Genomic DNA, 22,603 nt, shown 5'->3' on the forward strand with positions numbered 1-22,603 from the left:
AAACGTCAATATGGGCTGCGTGCACTGTCCGCCATTACCGCTCGTGAAAAGCTGGATTCCATTCGGCCCAAAACTCTGCAATACACCAGAACATCAACCTTTGGAGAATTCGAGCCAGTCGAGTTTGGCCTGTGGGCGGCAGCTTAGAACATCTCGTGAGTTGAAGAGATTTGTTAGAGACGTGTGAAATATATTTTGGAAGTTATGGAAATACCTAAAGAACCTGCTAGTTATTGTACAAACTAGTTATGACGTATGGAGCTTAAATAAAATAGTACCATAACTGGTACCATTGCACTTATGTGATATAACCATATATGGTGCACTAGCTATGACCGGCTCACCATTGAAACTTGATAAGACTATCTTGACGGAAGTGCAAAAAAATCTGTTTTATTTATCATTTGGCAATCAAACCGTTTTTACATATTTGATTAGAAATGTATTCAGCAGATGTTTTCTTTGACTGCTGATCAAAACCAGGCTAAAGACCACGTTGACCTTCACTTACCTGTGAAATTCTCTCCGGAGAACACCTTCGACACAGTAGTCCAAAAAATCCAAAAAGCAAATCAAAAAAGAACAAAAATTGAAAAATAAAACACAGCCACAGACAGGCAGGCGATTAATTTTTTACAGGAGGAATGTGTTTGGATTGATTTATTTTTCGCAGCGATTTTTTTTATAACGGTTATAAAACATTTCGTAATCTTAACAACGTCTTTATTTTTTAGGGTTTTTTGTTTTCATTTTTTTTCTCTGCATTTAGCGTACTTCCCTTTTTTTGTTTTACTCTTCATATGTTCTTTTTTTTTTTGAAATAATTTATTTTGGTTTTGGTAATATAATAATAATAATAATAATAATAATTTATTTAATTTATCATTAAACTTGTGATTACTCTATATTACTTTCTTTCTCTTCTTTTTGACGCGTTATTTTTCGTTTTCCCGCTTCGCTAGGCGATTGAGTGTTTTGTAACTGCATGCATACAATTCTTTCCACCTTTGTTTTTTCGTGTTCGTTTTGCACTCTGTGTTGAACACACACGTTCGCGTGTCTGTATAACGATATTGTTGTCTGCACTTGTTTTTTTTTTTACTTTTAGTCTTCGATTCGCAAAAGAAATAAAAGATTCGCCCTTTTTTAGGTTCTGTGTTTGTTTTGCGGCGTTTCTTCGTTTTTTTTTCGTGTAGCATTTTATTTCACTCTGTTTTATTTTATCGTTAGATACTGACCGCGGGTTCGGTTTCCCTTTGTTTTTGCTTCCATTAACGTGTTGGTGAGTGAATGTGTTTCGCCGATGCACGTTGGTTGGTTTTGTTTGGTTTTAATTTCTTTGTTTCCCTAAAGTCATTTAGTTACAATTTTTCGTTTTTTTCTGTAGTTATGTTGTACAATAAGCGTCCCTTTCTTCACTTGGTAGTTTTAGTTTTGTTTTTTTTTTTTTCAAGTGTGTAAGGTCGTTTGGGTGTCCGAGATTTGAAATCGGAACCGTGCTGCTTGCCATTGTTTTTTTGTCATTCGGATTTTGTAGCAGGACACATGGGTAATTGTAATTCTCAATCGCTATACAGCATTCTGTTTTCATGGTGTAGATCTAAATGTCTTTGGTTCAGTAAAGTTTGTTCTGTCTATGGCATTTTTTGTTTGTTTATTTGTTTAATTTTTGGTTGCGTTTCGTAGTATATTTATTGTATGCTTTGCTCTGTTCAGTAGTTTTCCGGTAATATGCTGAATTAATTTGGAGGGACTTGCGACGAAAAGGCCAAGTGGACCGTATGTATGTATCGTATGTGTGTGTGATGGTGAATCAATGTTTGCTTTGTGGCGTGTGTGCGTGATCGATATGACAGTGTGTGTGAGTATTTGTCATTAAAGCCATTTCTATTAAAAATACTTGTTTTTAGCTAGATGTAAGTACCGAATCCAGCTCATTGTTCACGCTATCTTTTTTGATTCGAATTTGACATAGATCTATTTTTTCGTGAGTATATGTTATATTCTCGGAAAAAAAACTTCAGATGAGAAATAATTGAACTGTTATGAAAAACTTAACCTTATTGTCATTAACTTTGGTAAGCAAATTCAGGTGAAATTCAGAGTGATACAGAATATTTGTTGAACGGTGAGCTGGAACCCGATTGCTTTAATTTTGTCTCAGCATTCGACATCTCAGCCGATCGGAAAGCGAGCGATGCATTTCTCTTTGAAAATGATGCTTTTGTATGTCGAAGAGGAGAAAAGATTATTTTTACTATTTTTCTTTAGATTATGAATTTGTTTGCTATTGTCCTTCTTGTTTTAGTCAGTTGCCATTAACTTTCTGCTGCAAGACAATTAAGAAAAGAACATGTCTCGATGTAATTTCGAAAAGTATTTTTTAAATCTAATTCGAGAGCCCAAGAGGTTACTGGGAAATAAAGGTAGTATTTACAGAGGAAAACGGGGGGTTCTTTGAGTTTGCCTCCTTCGCGACGCAGTAAGTCATGCGTCTAGAGAGGGCGTCTGTTTACTTATTTTTGTTCATTTTTTCCGTATTTTAAGGTGCAAGAGCGCGGCGTGTTTCCGAAAAAACGCGCACTTCAATGGGTGATCCGTGCGAGGAAAAGCGAATGCGCGGTGGCCGATGAAGAGATAGAGAGTGTGAAAAGTGTTGTGGAAATTGGAGGGGGCAATAATTACAGCCCCCTTGATGAGTGGAACTTCGCGTTCAAAAAGTGCAACCTTCCCGGTTACAAGACGAAACTGTGGAAAGTCGATGATTTTGACTACTTGGTTTGTGGAACAAACGTAAAGCAAAAACTCGCCCGTGAGGTGATCCCAATGCCATAGTTTTCTCCTCTGGATTATTTACTCTGGATTATTAACTCTTCGCAAATATGTTTTTTATTCACTTATTAATTTGTGTTCTCTTTGGCAACCTTCAACTATGTTTTGATTTTTCTTACCGTTGACTATGTGGTGTTATGCGATTTTCTTTCAAATGGCTGGAAAAACCTCATCTAGTTTGCTTCGTTCTCCGCATTTCTGTGTTACTGTAAAAGCTTTCATCGGTTCATCCAACGCCCTTTCGCGGTTCATTTTCCTCTTGCTTTCATCGACTGGTTTGCTGTTCATTTAGAATTTTAATATTATTGTTTCTTTTAACTAAACTGTCTTTAACTTATGTCACATTCAGCGGTATGACTATCCTGTTTTAAATCTTATCTTTACTTTACTTTTTTTTATATAAAAAATGTATGGCAGGAGCAATATTTTTTCTTATTTTCTTGAATCTTTCGCAACCGTCTGTAATACTTTTTTCGATTTTTTTTAAATATATTTTATCAAAAGAAGTTTTAAACTTACCGCGATGTTTTGTTATCTGTCTGTATGAATAGGTTTGTGTTTTCTTGAACTGTTCTTTCCTTGTTTGCTTGTATCATGGTTAGCTTGTGGATGTGTATGTGTGTGTGAGTGTACTTGTCAGAAAGTTTTCTTTCACTTGTAGATTTACAGAGATTCGAAAAATGTTTGTGTGTGTTGGAGTTGATTTTCGGTTAGCTTTGTGTTATAATTGTTGGTTAAAAATAAAAAAAATAGTGTGATGTGTTTGATTTAACTTTACTTCTAGCGTTTTTTTTTCTCGTTTTTGTTTTGTCTGCTTGGGGTTGGAAATATTCACATTACACAATTTGCTATAGGGCCAGCTATAGATGGACAATGCTACCAGAGAGTAAGACTGTTACTTTTTTTGTAATTTCAGTTTTATACATCAAGTGACATTCTTGAGGGAAAACCAAAAGCGTTTTGAATAAGCGCGGACAAGATCTAATTTTACAGCAATTGACAGAAATGACAAAAAACCGAGTTTGACTACCTCCCAGTCTCCACACTTCGGATGTAGATTAGTAAGAGAAAAAAACGAAGAAAAATTAAACAACTTACTTTAACTACCTAGCTTTTTTGCATTTACGATTTTGCGTTACTTCACCGTGTTTTTTTTTTTGTTCTTTTCCTAAGTAAGTTCTGGAAGAGGATTTTATTTCTTCTCTCTGTCTGTTCTAAAAAATACATAATTAACTATCACATTATATGATTTAATAAAACCGTTTTACTATACAAATTCTCTCAAAGAGAACGATATTATCTCATCATATTTTTTTTCTTCTTTTTTATGTTCTCAAATTTGGGATAAAGCGGGTAAAAAACTTTATACGCCTGATTTCATGTTTATTTTTTAATTTTTCAATCAATTAATTACTTGTCATATAAAAAAATATATCTTTTTCTTAATGATTCTTTGGTATTATTTTCATCTTGTGTTAATAATTTTACATATTTGCCATTTTTAAAGTTTCCTACTCTTTTCGTGGATTTGCTTTCCGCAAAAAGATTTGCCTATTTACAGTATCTGTTTTTTTGTTGTTGTTTCTTTCCTATGAGTTAGTTTTTTTTTTGGTTTCCTTTTAATACTACAGTAGCTCAGTATTGGTTTTCTTGTTTTACTTTTCTGCTTGATCTGCTAAATACAAAAAGAAAAACCGCTGCCGCTTCTTACCTCTTTCAACATGATTTAGCTCGAAGTGCCGCTTTCATAATGGCTGTGAGACTGTGTCAGTGTGTTTAGTTTTTTTTTGTTTTACTCGCAAAGATGTATCAGCGTCAGAGTGATAGTATATGTTTACGAATTGAGAAAAGGTCTAATGAAAGTTAGTAGTCACAGTGATTTTGTAAAGGATAAGATTTTCTGATAAGTAGCATTTTTACTTAGTATGTATTGTTCTAATACTTTAGTTAGTATTGTTCTAATACTTTCCCTGTTCGGTCAGCTTTTTCCGCTCGCTCTAAACTTAAGATAGAAAGTCTAATCTCTTCTTTCACTACACCAGCGTTTAACTAGATTCATGATGATTTGATCTTTGGCAGAATTACAATCCGTACTACTAGTGATAGTTTTCTTTGCCGCCATGCTCTGCCTAACGCGTTTTTGCTGTTCTGCTATGTAGTTTTTTAAAGCGTATGGATTTAGTATTCTCTCCATTTTTATAAGACATCAAAGATGCTGCACGCTCGCCGTTTCGCTGGCTTTCGCTTAGAAATATGGAGCTGTTTTTTTTTGTTTACTTTAAATTGGTTTCCAACTAAACTGTCATGCCGCGCTTAGTTACTATGAGTTTAGTTTTCCTTTTTCGGTTACTAGGTAAGAGCATGCATTATCTTTGCGTCGTATTTTTCATTTTTCCTCTTGTTGTAAAGGTAATTTATACATTTTAGTCATAAGAATCATGGTTCTGGATAATTTTATCGTTAATTAAAATTTACTTTCCTACCTTGCTTCGCCGTGTTAAATCCTTTTCCCGTTCAAACTGAATTGTGAAAACTGAACTGAGAATTTTATCCGCTTAACGAACGGTGTGTTTTCTAACTTTACCGGCTTAGTTTTCGGGACGTGAGTGCCTGTGAATGGGTGAATAGTATGCGTTGGAAGATTGAGGAAAACGTAGCACTCCCTCTTTTGATAGTTGTAACAAAACTTTACCGGGAAACCCATGAAAGAGGAACTGCTGGCTTGGTATGATTTTTCCGTCTCCCGGTTCAGAAGCAGGTTTGCTCTGCTTACTCGTAGGATGCACTGAAAAAATGCGATTTATGCTAGAAAGAGCCAATACGGTTTGCTGTTTTTTCGTCTCAATTTTTTTATATTCATCTATGATTTTTCTCCGGCTATCTAACTTATTTTGTTGTCTAATCTAATGAGTTGTTTGCCTCTCTATCCAAGCGAAAAAATAAATTCTCTTCTATCGATGATTAACCGCACACGCACACATGCATGAGCTTAGGATTATGTCAGTGCCAGTTTGTGCCCACGGAGTCCGATTAAGTACTCGCTTGTGGGTTTTACGATTGTTTGCGCTATTGTCTGCTAGAGTTTCTGGATCTGCTGCTCCAAAACGCACCTTGGTTCTGCGTAATTAGGTTCGCTTCTGACTTGAAACATCAATTTGTGGTTCTTTTGGCCGGTACCGATGGGCCTGCTTCCGATGGACAGGAATCGTTTGACAATTTGAAAGTTACAAAAGAAAAAAGTGTTTCCTAACAGAAACTCTAAACATGGCGAAATTTTTGTCAAAAAACAGTGGTTCCGTCTAATTTGTATCATAATTGAGCTTAGCACTCCTTGCACCACTGGAACTAATTATCTTTTCGAACTCTCGTTCCAATCGAACCAGACACCCGAGATTGATGACAGAAGTTACGATAGAAAGCTAGAACGATATAAACACATACGCTTGGAGGAACCTCAAATGGAATACAGTCGAAGAACATGCTGAGCTACTACTGTCAATGGAGAAAGTTGGAATCACTCCCTGGCTTTGGAAACTGTCTAAGGGTGATGTCAGTAAAGAATCTAACAAGGAAGGAAGGCAAAGCCGAAGAGAAACGTGGAACAGACCCATCCCATTCGAGAAGTCAGGTAATACTGTCGGTAAGAGAGGTAGGGATTGTCTCTTCAATCTGGGGAATCTAATGAAATCTCAATAATCCGACAATCACAAAAAAAGCATAGAAACTACCCCACGCGAGATGCATTGGATGATCTATCCTCTTCCAAAGACTCACTAGAGACGATCTAAACGTGGCCTTCATCCAAGAGTCAAGGTAAATCAGAAAAAAGATACTTGGGTATTCCAATATCGGTAAGCTGATCGTTGAAGATGCGCAGCATCGACTTATGTTATTACAACTACAGAATTTATCAACAGAGACTTAGCGGCCATACAAATAGAAGTTCCAAAGGCTCGAGAATACTTGAGCTCAAACATCGCCTCGGCGTACTTTGCTGGGTAACAATAAGAATCGCCACCTGGAGAAGTTGAGAAACTAATCAACTACTGGCAACGAAGCAACAACCAGTTCTTGACAGAATGAAGGTACCTTCACAACCAAAAGGGGTGAGTACCTCCTAGAATACATACTTATTACCAAATACCATAGTCTATGTAACCAAGGTGGTATCCCAACCTTTTTAAATGTCATACGTTAGGATGGGGATTAAATGTTCTGGGCCTGATCAAAAGAAAGAGGGCTCCATGAAAACATCTGCCCCAGGCCCCTCAATACCCAAACCCGACCCTGAGAGCAGGCACTTTTTTATTCCAGTTATTACGATGATTTCCATTAATTTACACACTTACTAGCAGGAAGCAAACTACAGTTATTTGCAGTGGAAAGACGGATTGCGGCAACGAATAGGGCTTATTACGAATTGCGTAGCCAGCTTAGGTCCCGTAGCCTACAGATCCGTACGACATTTGCGCTATATAGGACTCTGATCCTCCCGGTGACGCTCTGCGGACACGAATCGTGGACGTGGCAGGAGGCCGATCGACGAGCGCTTAGGGTCTTCGAGCGTAGAATCCTGCGATTAATACTCGGAGGCCAACTAGAAAATGGGGTGTGGCGAAGGCGCATAAATCACGAGCTGTACGACGTATACAAACATGCTGATATTGTCAAGTTGATATTATCGATTGCGGGAGAATTTATCTCGCAAGATGCATGAAAAACGCCGTAGAAGTGCGCAGTTATTATCAATCATGTTGGTGTATTCTACAAAAAGTGCGCAAATCCAATTTCCGCACTTTTCGTAGAAGATATTACCGCGATTGGACGTATCCGCGCATTTCTTCAAGAATTTTTCGCGAGAAAATTTTTCGCAATCAAAAATAAAACAAGGCAGGTTACAGTGGGCTGGACACGTAACACGGATGGTGGTTGAGCGACCGGCAAAATAATATCTAGCATCATGCTTGTCATTCTCCTCAGTATGTGAAAGGAGAGGAGAAAAATTTCACCGCACACTTCCCTTCCAGTATGTGCCTGCGTGTAGCAAATGCTTTCACCACACTGCTTCTTTCTCCACTCCAAAGTATCTCAACCAGCTTACAGAGAGTCAAACACACTTCCAGCTCACCCCACATCTGATAGAAACAAGAGGGGTGAATCTCTCTACAGAGAAAACGCAGAAGTACACAACAGTGTTCATTGGCGAGTAGTGGGAAGGTGAAAAAAACCTACCGGGCGAAAGTGTAGTCCTCGTGTAGCTACACTGCGAAAACGAATTCAACCAGAGTAAATTCGACCGGCACGAGCGGCACGCAGTCAATTATTTTTTCTCCCAATCTCTTTTCCTCTTCTGCCATGCTCAAGAAACCAACTGTGAAACGCACCGCAGATAGCTCTGCAGTGTAATTATTGTGCGTGATGTCCACACGTGTGAGAAAGTACACCATAGTTCATTGTCTCGCTAGAGAGAGATTTCTGATTTCACCGCAGTGCTTTCAGGAAGCTCAGCAGATGAAAATCGTTTGTCGCTCTCTTCTAGCATGAGCGTTGATTTGCTCTTTAGTGTTAGAGCAGCTGTTTCCGCAGTGCAAGATGTTCTCCTGCACTCTAGAGGTTTTCTGAGAGAAAAGACAATCATGTCTAGCATAGAACTGGATAAAGGCAGACGACTTCAAGGCAGACGAAGATGCCCGAGTAGCGAATATAAGGGGAGACTGGAAAGGAGCAGCCCAAGACCCAGTTTTGTGGAGGCGTATTCTGGATTCGGCATAGGATCTCAACGACCTGTCGCCATAAAAGTAAGTAAGTGTTACACATGTTAGAGGAAAAATCGAAAAGACTATTTAGCCAAGAAAAACTCCATAGTAGCTGTTTTTGACATTGAGAAAACATTTGATAATGCATCTCACTACTCAATGTAAATAGCTATGGAAAGGTGGATTTATGGTATAATGCTAAGTCGAAAATAGCTAATAACTGGTAGACGATGTAGTGATTTTGTTTAAAGCAGAGCACGACTGCATTATTTCAAACAAAATGCAAACTGACGGGTGAGTCTATATTAAAAGACCTAGCCGACGGAGCGGAAAAGGCACCGTCAAGCGGACGAAATTGAGAGCTATCACCAAGAACAATTTTGGCGCCATCATCAGAAAGCTGATGAACAAGATCGAAACGTCACTGAGCACGGTGGTCAGAATCATGAAGGCGTGAAACGTTACAAGTGAGCATGCAGACCGAAATACACGGAGAAGCAGCGGCAGAAAATCCCGAGAAGTGCCAAAAGTGGCGCCACACGTAAGAAAGACAATAAGTAAAGAAATGGGTACCCCAAGCGTGGCCAATCGAATCGTATTGGGCCATACTGTTCCAGTTGATGAACAAAAAAAGTGAAAAACTACCGAAGCTCAACAACTCAAATTCCAATTAATCAGATGCGCCATAAAGTGGAACGCAAGGTGGTCCAGATCATGGTAACGAGAGCTCCAAAAATCAGGAGAAAGATTGAAGATGAAGGACTACTTTCTATCTAATTGTTTCTCAGTTGCGAAGGCTTGATTACCTCCTACACTAAAAAAACGTTACTTTACCCTTGACTTTGATTACATTATTCCAAAACTACGGCTGGAAGGTACCGAAATAAAATGGAACACTGAGGAGAGATATTTGGGAATCATCCAAGAAGCTAAAATGGAACACTCAAATCAAGCGAACGACTACCACGAAATTAAAAGCTCTGCAGCAGAGCCATTGAAATAAGCTGGGCCCTCAAACATGGATGTGAAACAGACATAGATCAAAACTAGTGCGCCATCCAGCTTAGTTGTTTGAAACTCGGAGGTTGATTTGTGGAGCTATGGGAAGTACTCAGTCGAAGCCCGAGATACATTCACCTTCTTCCACTTCATCAAGTAATATAATTTGAGGCAGTCTAATGGAAAAAGATCTAACAAAACACGCGAGCCCACTTAGCTTTCACACAAATCACATATTTTCGCGGGACCGGAACTCACAGGTCTACGTATTAATAAATTCTTCTCCATGGGACATCGGACTAAAAGTGAATCTGGACGCATTAGACTGGAACCATTTGACATAACTTTGTTTATACGTTTATGAGAAATATCAGGTGCAAGTTTTGTCTAAATATTCCTCCACATTGCGGAGCAGCACGGAACGAAACTCAACTGAACTTGACTGAAGTAGTAAAAATGCCAATATCAACAGTGTGAGCTGTTCTGAAGAGTTCAAGGAGCACCTGAGTGTGGCATTTTAAATAATAATTTGCGATTTTCAGATGCGCGAATACGTGTCTGCAAAGATTTTACCGAAATGTGATTATTTTACGTTTTCTGCGATAAACAGACAACACATGAAATTCAGAGTTCTTTTTTTGCCACTTTGAATTACTGTGTGGGAATCGCGCCGACCCTCTATTCACTGTCTGTTGGAGATGTAATTCTAGTAAACCATCAGGCTTGTCGTTTCTCTTCAGAGAATCTTGAACTTATGTTATCAGTAGGAAAGTAGATTGCGTTTTTTCGAGTTTGCTTTGCATCTCTAAGCTGAAAAAATAAGTCCAGCCGTTACTCTACATCACATTGTTATCTCTATCGTATTATCTTAGCAGTGCGCACTGATGTGCTTCTATGTATTCTCACTCTTGTTTCGCTCAGCTTTGGTGGATGCAGCAAGTGACTTTTTTCTTTGAGCGGCAGAGTCACAGCACAAATCAGAAGAAAGAAGTGGGGTACAGAAAACTGCTATACGCAGTGCTCATGCCGTAGTGCGTAGTGAATTTTAACGCCGACCTTTTTACATATTGAGGAGATTAATAGGCCTGTAGGCGACGAAAGTTTTTTTGTCATAGAAAAGATTTGAATAAATGTTCATCCTATGATTTTCCATCTTCAAGTAAATATTCGATCTACGGCCACCAAATTTAAGTACAATAGGTTATGGGCCCACAGTTCTACAACACTACAACTGTTGCTTCTACGTCAGCTGCAATGATTAAAAACTGCTGTTTACGCTGATGAGTTTGTTATAGTATTCGAGTAAGGGCAGGCCCGGATTTAAGGGGGGGGGGGGGCATAGGGGGCAAATGCCCCGAGCCTTTCGACACGAGGGCCCTTCCTAATCCTGGGCCAGACGAGCCGACACAAGTGGAGGCCTTTTTTTTGCTCGTCACCCAGCAAAGCATTCAATAATTTCAAAATTTCAAATTTTCTTAGCTGTAATTTTTGACGTAAGACTACGTCTTTGTTTTCTATACTAGATTACACTCTGTGAAAATGAAAATGAAACTGGCAAATGTTGCGTCAGATTTCAAACGGTTATAGCAAGCGAACGACTTAATGCATCTTAGTCATTTATATGTCGGTGGATAGATAAAATGTGTAACAATTTTTTGATATTATGTTCAACATTGTTGCTTTACTGCTTAATGGAGGAAAAAGGTGAAAAGTTTCAAGGTCAAGCTTTCCCATACATTTCCCTTGTTATTGGCTTGCTTCCCAAGCACAGATAACAATAACATGGACGAAATGAATTCCACTGCCTACATATTTTGACTCAACAAAGTGTTTTGGTTTGTTTGTCTTTGTCTAAGCTGCGTGGCCACGCCTTAATGGTAAAAATCTACGCTGAACTCGATACAAAAGACTGCGTGTAGAAAATTCAGCTTCAGTTTAGTTTGTTCCACAACAGCGAGTGCGGTGCAGCTGTTAAAGCTTCGCGACATTGAGAAACGAGAGCTGCATACGAGTCAACTCCCAGGCACCGCGGAGCATGTTACCTTTATTCTGCACACGGCAGCAACAGTTACCATCGTACGCTGCAGAATATTTTGCTGGCACAGCTGCTGGAGGGCACAGCGGAGAGCAAATTTTATACGCGGCCAACAAAATAATCGATGCTACCGGTGGTGATGTGATCATCAGCGTTCTATAGCATACATTTCGAGCTGAAGATTATCGAATCGGTTCTTTTTAGAACTATAAATGCTTGAAGATAAGAGTCACGAGAATTTTCACAACTACTCCTAGTGTGAAATGTCCATCTATTTCTCAATAATCATTTTTACAATAACGACCAGGGCGCACCAGAGATAAACGGTAGTGTTGCCTATGAATAGTTTATCACAACAAGATATAACCCTCATTTCAAGAACTTTCACTGATGAATTGAGTGATTTTCCGGTTTAATTGTATGTTTCTGCCTACTCGAACTCCGTTATCAGTCAAATATTAGAATCGAAAATTAGTTAATCTAAGAACCAGAGTGATTTTCGCATCGGGAAAGCAAAAACTTTCTTTTGATGCTTATGAAAATCACTCAGTAGTATCGAAAGTGTTTTGGTTTGTTCCTCTTTCTCGAAGCTACGTAGCCACGCCATTGCAAAAATCTGCTCTGAACTCGATACAAAAGACTGCGTGTAGAAAATTCAGCTTCAGTTTAGTTTGTTACACATAAGCGAGAGCAGTGCAGCTGTTAAAGGTACGCGACATTGAGAATCGAGAGCTGCATACGAGTCAACTTCCAGGCACTGCGGAACATGTTACACCTTTATTTTGCATACGGCAGCAACAGTTACCATCGTTCGCTGCAGGATATTTTGCTGGCACAGCTACTGGAGGGCACAGCGGAGAGCAAATTTTATGCGCGGCCAACAAAATATTCATGGTGCGAGTGAGAACGCTGATATTCTAGCACGAATTCTAGCACGATATTCTAGCACGAATTTCAAACTGAATATTATGGAATCGGTTCTTTTCAGAACTATAGATGAAGATAAGGGTTATGAGAATTTTTGCATCTACTACTAGTGTAAAATTTTCATGTATTCATGCATCGTTGGTTTTAAAATAACGACTATCAAAAATAAACGGTAGTGTTACCTATGAACAGTTTAGCGCAGCATATAATAATATTTAGTTTAGCATATATTATATATTTAGTCCTACGTCACCATTTCATACAACCCCTAGGGCTGTATACCTTGTAGTATTTTAAGAAAAGATGGCCCCACGCCCCGGGCCCTTCCTAGCATTTAAATCCGGCCCTGAGTAACCGCTGAACCAAAATTTCAAGGTAACATCTTCAGAGAAATCAAATTCTTCTTCGGAATCCAAGTCACCAGTTACCAAACTACAGGCCGAGTATTTAGAAACTTCTGACAAGAGTCGGCCTGGACGAAGCAAAGCCGTCCACAATGCAATTAGATCCTTGCCACTTGCACCCCAAAGAGGAGATCATGCTACCGCATAACCAACAGTGTTCAAGCTTGATTGGAGGATTGCTATACTTGATCATGCGTCCACGACCAGACATCGCCGCAGCTGTAATTATCTTGGGAAAAAAAAACTAGCTGCCCATCGCAAGTTGACTGTGTAGAGGCGTAACGTATTCTGTTGTATCTTAAAAGGTAGGACCACGAATTAGTCCTGAGAGTGAATTCCATGCATTTTGATGTTTTCGTTCACGTTTACTGGGCAGACGATACCAAAGACCGTCAACCACGGGCTTTTTGACAAAAGAAGCAAGATTGCGTAGCATTAAGTAGTTCCGAATCGGAATATGCCTCTATTTTGGAAGCTGTCGAAGGTTACGCTGGGTATTACACCTACTCTACGATCTGATAATCCACACTCAACTACCAGTTATTGTAAAGATAACGAGAATAACCAGAGCGTCATCAAACAACTTTAGTGAGCGCCGCTCGAAATATGTTGATACCAAATACAACTATGCATTCGTCCACACTCCACAGTACCTTCCTACAACGTTCCACTATGGAACCCAAGGAAACGAGAAGACTTGCTCATTGACTAGGCGAGAGTAATCCAATAAAGTCTGCCTAAAAGTAAGTCTAGACGCCCCTCATGTGTCATTTCTCTTTGGGTAGAAACTTGAACCATTTGACATACATTTATTTACACGTTTATTATGCAAGTTGCGTCAAAAGATTCGACCACGTTACGGGGCAGAATGGAACCTCGAACAACGTAAACAAAACTTGTCTGGATCAAAGTTACCTGAAGGATACAAAAATCAACAGGTTGTAGTATTTTGAAAGTTATCACGAAAACTTTGATGTAAAAAGGCAATAAGAACCTTCACGATGACCGTCATCAACAGCGAAAGCTAAGAAGAAAGATATTGAGATATGCGATGGGATCATCTTGGAATATCCGTCTGGGATATGGCGGAATATTCACGCTTGAGGTTTTACGATGCCAATAGACATTAGAATTGGCATCTGAAGCAGAATTTGGTGGCAAAGAAGCGTGCTAGTTGTTCGTACGAGCAAGTTTTATCGGAATTCAACGGAAGTACTTCGATAGAGTCCACAGAAAAATGAACTTCAGGCAACTTCTCGGTCAAAAGTTTGTAAGTGGCGCTGTGCTAACAAGTATAAAATCGTATTTGCTGATTAATTCGTGAAGAAGCCATGCTCTGGCAAAGAATATGTAGCTGTGGACTCAATGTTTAAGCCTTTCATCACTTCCTCAAAAAATAGTTTTTGCCTTCTTTCGTGAGCGGTTTGAAGATTGAAACCAGTAATGGTTCCTTGAATTTACACGGTTATTATGAGACCCAAAATAAGTTATGCTTCGTTGGTTCAATGACCAAAACTAAGTAGAAAGGTGTCCAAAAAACCGAAGGCCAGCTTTACCCTGAATGCTTCCGTTGCTTCAATGTGCACAATTGAAAGCCAAAAAGCGTTCTGTAAGGAATCAAACGGTCAATCAACCACTTCGGAGGTTACCTGAGAGGTCATTTAAGTATACTAAAAACTAATCTTATCAATCCTCTAATGTGAATAGATAAGAGGTACAATTTTTACAATAGAAACCAATACGGGTGGAGTCAAACTGGTCAAAAACATCCATCGCTAGGTAGTCGAAACGAACGTTGCTACGACTCGCAAAATACTGGAACTTTCGAAGAAAGTTCCAAGCACATAAGAACACAAAACATAAAGAAAAGTCCGAACTGTTAGAGGTACTCAATACGGAGAGAGGAAACCTATCGATTGTATCACAGTCAAATCAATCGGAAGCAGGTGCCCACCTGGATGCCCGGAAGCCGCCGTTTAGATTTCGTCGTCGTAAAAACAAAAAGCAGGTAAACAAAGGGCTTGGTACCTATTTATATCGAACTGGTTAGTTGCTGCTTTGGTTTGCTCTTTTCCCGGCAGAAGGGTTCTTCTTTTATTCAATATTTTTTGTTTGGTTTAGTGAATCCATTGCTTTTCCAAGTAATTGACTTATTGAGTTCCTGCGTGGCTTGTCGGTAGATGTTTTTCTGTTTTGGTGTGTTTGTGTGTATATTTGTGTGCTCTTCTTGCCAGCTTATAGTGAGCGCGCGTTAGGGTTGTATGCGTGTGTCTATGCCTGTTGGTAATAGTGGATTGTTCTGCTACAAGCGCAACTTGATTTTGAGGTGTGCGTGTCCACACTGACTCCGGTGTGAGCACCGGTGGAGAAAAGCGAACTCCGATGATGATATCTGGAAGGGATATACAGAACCAAAGGGCCTCAATCAATCAGAAACAGTCGCTATCTGTGCCAGGAACAGGCGTCCTTCGGAATCGCTTCGGTGCTTTATTCGCTCATCTAGTTCATCCTTCCGCGCAATAACACTTCGCTTCGTGCTTGCATTTGATCTTCCCACATTTGTTTTTTTCTTTGGTTTTTTTTTTACTTATCAAGTTTTGATATGCATAAAATAGTCTTAACTCTTACATCCTCTGCGTTATTGATTTCATTTAGGCTGCTGTTCCTTTTCTAGCAAAGAAACAGAAGCTTTAGACAAGCTGAAACACCTTGTTTTTTTGTTGTCTTGGTGCGTTCGAGAAAACAGAACTTGCTGGTGGTAGCGTAAATAGGTTAGATAGAAAGCTGTAGAATGCTGTTTAAATCAATCGTTCGGCAACACTGGTCAGAAGTAGTTTTCGCGTTTGTTTCGTCGTGATGAGATTCTTGTTCTAGTTTTTTTGGGTTTGGAAGATTTAAAGCTTGTTTCTCGTGTAGTGATGAACAGTATTTTTCTCTGTTCTGATCCTTATATGATATCTGTGTTCGACTTTCGATCCTCTGCTGCAACTTGCAACGAAATTAGCTAGCCTTCCTCTTCGAATGATATATTTCGTTTTTTTTTCTTCTTAGTATTCAACTATGAACAATAATGATGATGATATCTGATACGTTTTTCTTGCTTAATCGATTTAGGAAAGAAGAAGAAACGAGCATAAGGGTTTTTTTTTTCAGACTGAATCAGAACTGGCTTTTAAAAGGGTGTTACGTTATTGTGTTTGTATGTGTTATCCTTTCTTGTTTCTTTTTTTACAATTTATCTATATAAACGGGCTTGTTTTCGGGAAGTTTGGAAAAAAAGATCTTATTTTTGCTCGTCATTTTGAACATTAACTATAAAAACATTGTTATTATTAACATTAGTTAATTTTTCATTAAGTTTTCGTTCCCCTTAGATAATATCTATACTTTTTGCATTAAATTTAAACAGCATCTCAGTAGTTTCTTGATTAGTTAAGTATTATTATTTTTTTTTAAGAAGAAAAAGGAATTTGCTTTTACTTGTCACGATGAAAATTAATTTAGGACAAACTAGGAAATCGTCTGTTTTCTCGTTTTTTTTTGTTTGTTCAGTGTGATTCGTTTAGTTTTTTTTTCGCTAACTAACGCGCGCGGGCTTTACTTACTTGCTTGCGATATTTAATTTAATTTTAAATTTTAAGACTTTGTCTACATGAAGGGCAGTTTGTGAACTCTACTATTCTGGTTAAAGGTTTACCTGTTCGTCAACGGTAAAGAATTTGGTTTAATACTTATTTGTTTTTCCCTTTCTGATTTCATCTACCGCCCCTATCGTGCTTCTAGTTTTTTCTCTCATATTTAATCCAGGCTTTAGAGTGTAATTTTGCTTTTTCGCTGATTTCTATAACTGGTTTGAGTTTAATGGAAAAAAATAATCGTTTCTTCATTGGGCGCTATTCTATTGCGGTGTCCTAGAGACTGTTCCTTACATGTTTTTTTTTCTGCGCTAGTATTACTTTTTGTATCATAACAAAGCGAGCGTATACAGCGTATAACTATCTTTACTTGGAACTTGGAAAATTGATTTCCATCTGTTCTTAACAGCTTTGCAACGAACAAAACCGCCTACGATTCAATATTTCCTATGTCACGGATTATTTTTCTGTTTTTTTCTTGGTTTCGGTCTACTGGCCGCTGAACGTGCTAGAGTCACTTGTTTTTAGGTTGGAACTCACTCCATCTGCTGCCTGCTGGCTTCTGCACGCTAGTGATAAGGGATGAAATGAGCTGACTAGATTGTACAATTCGGGAGTATTAAACAGAGCGAGTCAAGATTCGGCAAGTTGCGGCGTTTGACCCGGTCACTCCTCGGGGTTTGTCACCACGCGCTGCGATGCGCTATAATTGCAGATCTCCGTCCGTTGGGTTGTCATATTTTCTGTTGTTGTTGCGTAATAGTAGTAAACCTTTCACAGCAGCAGTTCAGTTTGTTTTGTTGATGTTGTTCGTAGTTTATTCTTTGTCTACTAATTTTTCGATGTTTTACGACGCGTGGTATTTGGTTTAATTACTATGAGTTTGTTTTTGTTTATCAGTAGTGGCTAGTGACGTGAGATGCTCTAAACTGCTTTCGGTGAAACTGGCAGCCAACGTATCAGATCAGCCGGCCAAAATATAGCACGAAGAGTCCGTTTCACTGTGGATTATAGTAAGGTAAGAAAAAGAAGAAGAACTTGGTGTTAGTTTTCGCGAATGGGGAATGAATTTCTCGAGGAAGTTAGGGCGATTGATTTGGAAGTTTAGTTGGAGTGTTGTTTTCTCCTGATTTTTTTTTTGTTGGGAAATTGGGAGTGACTATGGCGGTTCGTGTACTTATCTTGTCGAAAACCTTGATCTTGATCTAATATCTCTGATGTGTTGCACGACAGAGTAAGTTACATAAGGTGTTTATTCCTGCTGTTTCCGATCAAGAATAAGAAAGACTATCTTAGGTCACTGAAATAGTATTTCATTCTTACAGAGACATTGCCGCTGTTAAATTTGAGCTACCAACAGTCAAGAGCATGGTCATACGTAGTACCTACTTCCAGCATACCATCTCACATCGATACACCTGGAGATCGCCACGACCAGTGTGTCGAACAGTTGACATTTTTGCATGACACCGTATCGAAAAATACTGTTGCCTCTCTTGCAGACTGCGACAGCAGCGTTCAACTGTACGCTTCTCTATTTGAGAGAATCGTGTGACTTAAAGCCAACACGAATGGTTAATGATCCTCTTTTGTGCCGATCTCCAGCCGCTGCGAAATCTCGACTGTCGCATTGTGCGAATGACAATAATTGGCAATCATGCGAGAGTTTAGCACAGTAATAAGATGGAAAATCATAATTACTATGTATGTACTGCCGAAAAATATCATCAATCGTGTACACCGGAGAATTTGAATCTCAACTTCTAAACCTTTTCATTCGAAAATAGTTCGCTGTAGCGAAAGTCTCATCCAAATTTTGCATATTTAATCAAAAACAGGACAATTAAAGCATGAATCTTACAAATTCAATTACCGTCCTCGTGCCCAAATAAAAATTGACGCTAGAAAAATTGATTCCACTTCAATTCGTAATAAATGCAATAAATACTACAGACAGCTACAGTCAATAACACACGATCTATACAATGACAACAATATAAAAAGTAGTGAGCGAGAGAATTGTTGTTCATATTGAATTCGTGACAAAAAGCAAGAGATAAAGCAGATCGTATGAAACTTCGGTAGCGGCTACTGCCGCGTAGTGTTTCATTCCACAGAGGTAATCAAAAAAATCTTGCTGCTGTCGTGTGAATACTGTAGCGTACCAGTACATTTCTCTACCCTGGCCACGACAGACCGAATCGCAAATCGATCTCTTTCACGAGTGCGTGAAAGAGAGCTCGCCGAAGCTCCTCTAGAGAACTGCTGAAGTAATGTAAAAGCAGTTATTAACAGAAACGAAGGCAGCAGACCCATCTTTCCTGACAAAAACGGCGCTGCTTGGAAAAGCTGGAGTTTGAGGTAATGGAGAAGCTGTATCTTTCTCAGGAAACACGTACATTCTACAAGAAAGTGAACACATCCCGTGTAGGCTTCATGCCAAGAGCCGAAATGACTGACAACATGCAACACTGCAATGAGCAACTGAATGGCCCGGAGGTCAAGGACCAAGAAGTATGTGGAAAGAGCGGAGAAAAAATTCACCGCGCACTTCCCTTTCAGTATGTGCCTGCGTGTAGCAATGCTTTCACCACACTGTTTTTTTCTCTACACCAAAGTGACTCAACCAACTTACAGAGAGACAAACACACTTCCAGCTCACTTCCACATCTGATAGAAACAAAAAGGGTGAATCACTCTACAGAAAATACGCAGAAGTATACCACAGTGTTCACTGGTTAGTAGTCTGGAAAGTGAAAAAAAACCTACCCGGCAAAAGTGTAGTCCTCGTGTAGCTACCAGTGGTGGGCACCGCTAATCGAAAATTTAGCGACGCTAATCGCTAAACCGCTAACCGGAAAATTTAGCTCGATAATCGCTAAACGCTAAACGCTAAACCCACATCAGCGGAACTTTCGCTAATCGCTAATCGCTAACTTTTTAATATGTAAATAGTCATATCGCTATATTTATTGCTCGAATCTTACAAAAATTCGGACCACTTTGATCTTTTTTGGTTAAACAAACGAAAAACAATTACTTTTTAAACTTAAGTCAAGGTGCTCCCACAGACCGTTATTATAAAAAAAAATGCACCAAAGAATCTGAGTACACCGTTCGATTCGTTATGACGTCCAGAATGTCTGGTCAAAATTTCAAAATCATCGTACAAAGATTTATTTGAAAATCCCACAGTGCACAGTGCACAGTGGTCCAATAATGCAAAAAGTGGAACTTAATTCCATATCGCCTTTTAACTTCATCCTAGCTTAATAGTGTCTTCGGAGCAATTGTTCGTATGAATGACCCGCATAATTGCAAATTGTAAAAAAATATTAAAAGTTTACTATACTAAAAATAAAAAAATTAACTTTTTTGTGTTAAGAGATAGAAGAATAGTTTATTCAGCAAAGTTGTAGAAAATTCAAAATATGAAACTTTGTTGAACAAATGAAAATCCTATCTTTTTTCGGTACAAAGTTATGAAGTACATTACATGGAACTTATTTAAAAGTTAGTTTTTTGTACTTAACTTTAGTTAGTTGCATTTTACACGAAAGTGTAGTTCGGAGGAATTGTTAGGGCACACAAAACAAACATTTTTGCCGAAGACTATATATCTCCAGGAGTTTTCCTTACAAAGTTATATCATATTTTAGCTTATTTTTTCGATAACTTCAAGAATGTATAGGTTAAAAAGGGGCAAGTGGAATCATGATGTCAATAGTTTCTCTTGAAGTTAAGCTGAAGTACTATAAACTTCTTTAGGTTCCCTTTGTCCCAATCCACCCATTTTAGAGTACAGCGAACATATGTCACAGTAGGTTTTCATATATCAAAAATACTAACTTTTTTGTGTTAAGAGATAGAGGAATGGTTTATTCGGCAAAGTTTTAGAACGTGCAAAAATATGAAACTTTGCTGAACATACAAAATTTCTATCTTCATTGGGAACAGAGTTACAGAGTATTTCATGTAAAAGTTACTTAAAAGTTAGTTTTTGTACTAAACTTTTGTTAGTTACATTTTACAAGAAAACTTTGTTCTGAAGAAGCATTTGGGCATACAAAACACACGTTTTTGTTGAAGGCTACACATATCCAGGACTTTTCCTTATAAAGTTATAGCACATTTCAGCATATTTTTTCGATAACTTCAACAATAATAAATAATTTTTTTATTTTTAGTATAGTAAACTTTTAATATTTTTTTACAATTTGCAATTATGCGGGTCATTCATACAAACAATTGCTCCGAAGACACTATTAAGATAGGATGAAGTTAAAAGGCGATATGGAATTAAGTTCCACTTTTTGCCTTATTGGACCACTGTGCAGTGGTCTTAACTCGAAAAATCGTGATCGTCCTAGATTTGACTGCAAAAAAAAATGGTTTTATGTACTCCATGTCTTCAGCAAAATTATTTCATAGAACAAGGCCTTACTTTTTACGTTTTTAGTTTTTCGATCAATCCACCTAACAGTGAGATAAAAAAAATATTTTTTCTAATTTTCAATATATCAGATTGCTTCCTTCAGCAAAGTTGTGGAAAATTTAAAAAGAAAAACAATTGCTGCATACTGCGATGTCCTATCTGTACGTTGGACACGACAAAATAGAGTTTTTTGTAACACCCCTCCTTAAAGCAGTTTTTTGTCTATAATTTTGTCTGTAATAGTCAAAACAATGCAAAATGCTCTAAGATTTTATTCATTCAACTAATATTCTCTCAAGACTTTATAAAATTTATTGTGTTGACAATCATAGAAAAAGTTATAAACAAAAAACTGATGTTAAGGAGGGGTTTTTGTACTTTACAACTTTCAAAAGGGCATTACTCAAAAATGTACCATACGATGATTTTGAAATTTTGACCAGACATTCTGGACGCCATAACGAATCGAACGGTGTACTCAGATTCTTTGGTGCATTTTTTTTTATAATAACGGTCTGTGGGAGCACCGTGAAGTATTTACAATAAGAGGTTCACGAAACGGTATTCATATTTGATTTTGTAAAAACAAGAATAACAAAAGTTATTTAGCTTGCATTGAAAATAGATACTCTTAGGAATATTTTCATAAAAATTCAATTATTATCTGAATCGAAAAAGTAGAACCAAAGTTGTCATAATTTCAAGCGCATTGCAATTTACCAAAGTTCTTGGTGTGCCGAAAATTTAATCTAGACCTTGTGCTTGTTCTTCAAAATGCTGTGGCTTGTACGATAACTGGAACTCCATTCTAGGGTAAAAAACTGACAAAAGTAACTTTCGCAGTAAAGTATGTTCATCTTTCGTATCAATTTACGTACGCCATCAGCAATTCACAGTTTTTCTAAATATTTCTATTGTCGCTTCTCTATAAAATTTAGCGAATTAGCGATTAGCGTTTCGAAGGTAAAAATTTTAGCAACGCTAACAGTTTCGCTAACCAGTTCAAAAATTAGCGAAATCGCTAAATCGCTAACTGAATTTTAGCGTCGCTAATTAGCGAATCAGCGGAATGGTGCCCACCACTGGTAGCTACACCTCGAAAACGAATTCGACATAAGTAAGCTCGACCGGCACGAGCAACGCAGTCTTTTTTTTCTCCCAATCTCTTTTCCTCTTCTGCCATGCAAAAGAATACAGCACCGCAGATAGCTCTGCTGTGTAATAATTGTGCGTGATGTCCATACGTGTGAGAAAGCGCACCATAGTTCATTGTCACGCAAGAGAGAGATTTCAGATTTCACCGCACTGCGTTCAGGTAGCTCAACAGATGAAAATCATTTGTCGCTCTCTTCTAGCATGAGCGTTGATTTGCTCTTTAGTGTGACGGCAGTTGTTTCCGCAGTGCAAGATGTTCTCCTGCACTCTAGAGGTTTTCCGAGGAGAAAAGACAAGCATGTTCACCAGCTATTCATCGATTTTAAGACCGTTTACAATACTGTCGACCATGATAAAGGCCACGATGGATGGTGTACAGCGCTGTGTGAAGACTTCGGCTGCGTTATAGAGCCTGCTTCATACAT

At 38.4% G+C, this 22,603-nt stretch overlaps 1 protein-coding gene across 2 annotated transcripts in view; it reads right to left on the reverse strand.

The window, feature by feature from the left end:
* Positions 1-625: 625 nt before the first annotated feature.
* LOC129729774 (potassium voltage-gated channel protein Shaker) overlaps positions 626-22,603 on the reverse strand; it is a 398,752-nt gene continuing 376,774 nt past the window's right edge. For both annotated transcript variants that reach the window (XR_008728745.1, XM_055688619.1), the window contains one exon: positions 626-17,589. Coding sequence is in view for 1 of the 2 variants with exons in the window: in XM_055688619.1 (XP_055544594.1) it covers positions 17,587-17,589 (3 nt within the window). In the remaining variant the exon portion in view is untranslated. The remainder of the gene's footprint in view (positions 17,590-22,603) is intronic.

This window comes from Wyeomyia smithii, chromosome 1, assembly GCF_029784165.1.
Source record: "Wyeomyia smithii strain HCP4-BCI-WySm-NY-G18 chromosome 1, ASM2978416v1, whole genome shotgun sequence".
NCBI classification, from domain to species: Eukaryota; Metazoa; Arthropoda; class Insecta; order Diptera; family Culicidae; genus Wyeomyia; species Wyeomyia smithii.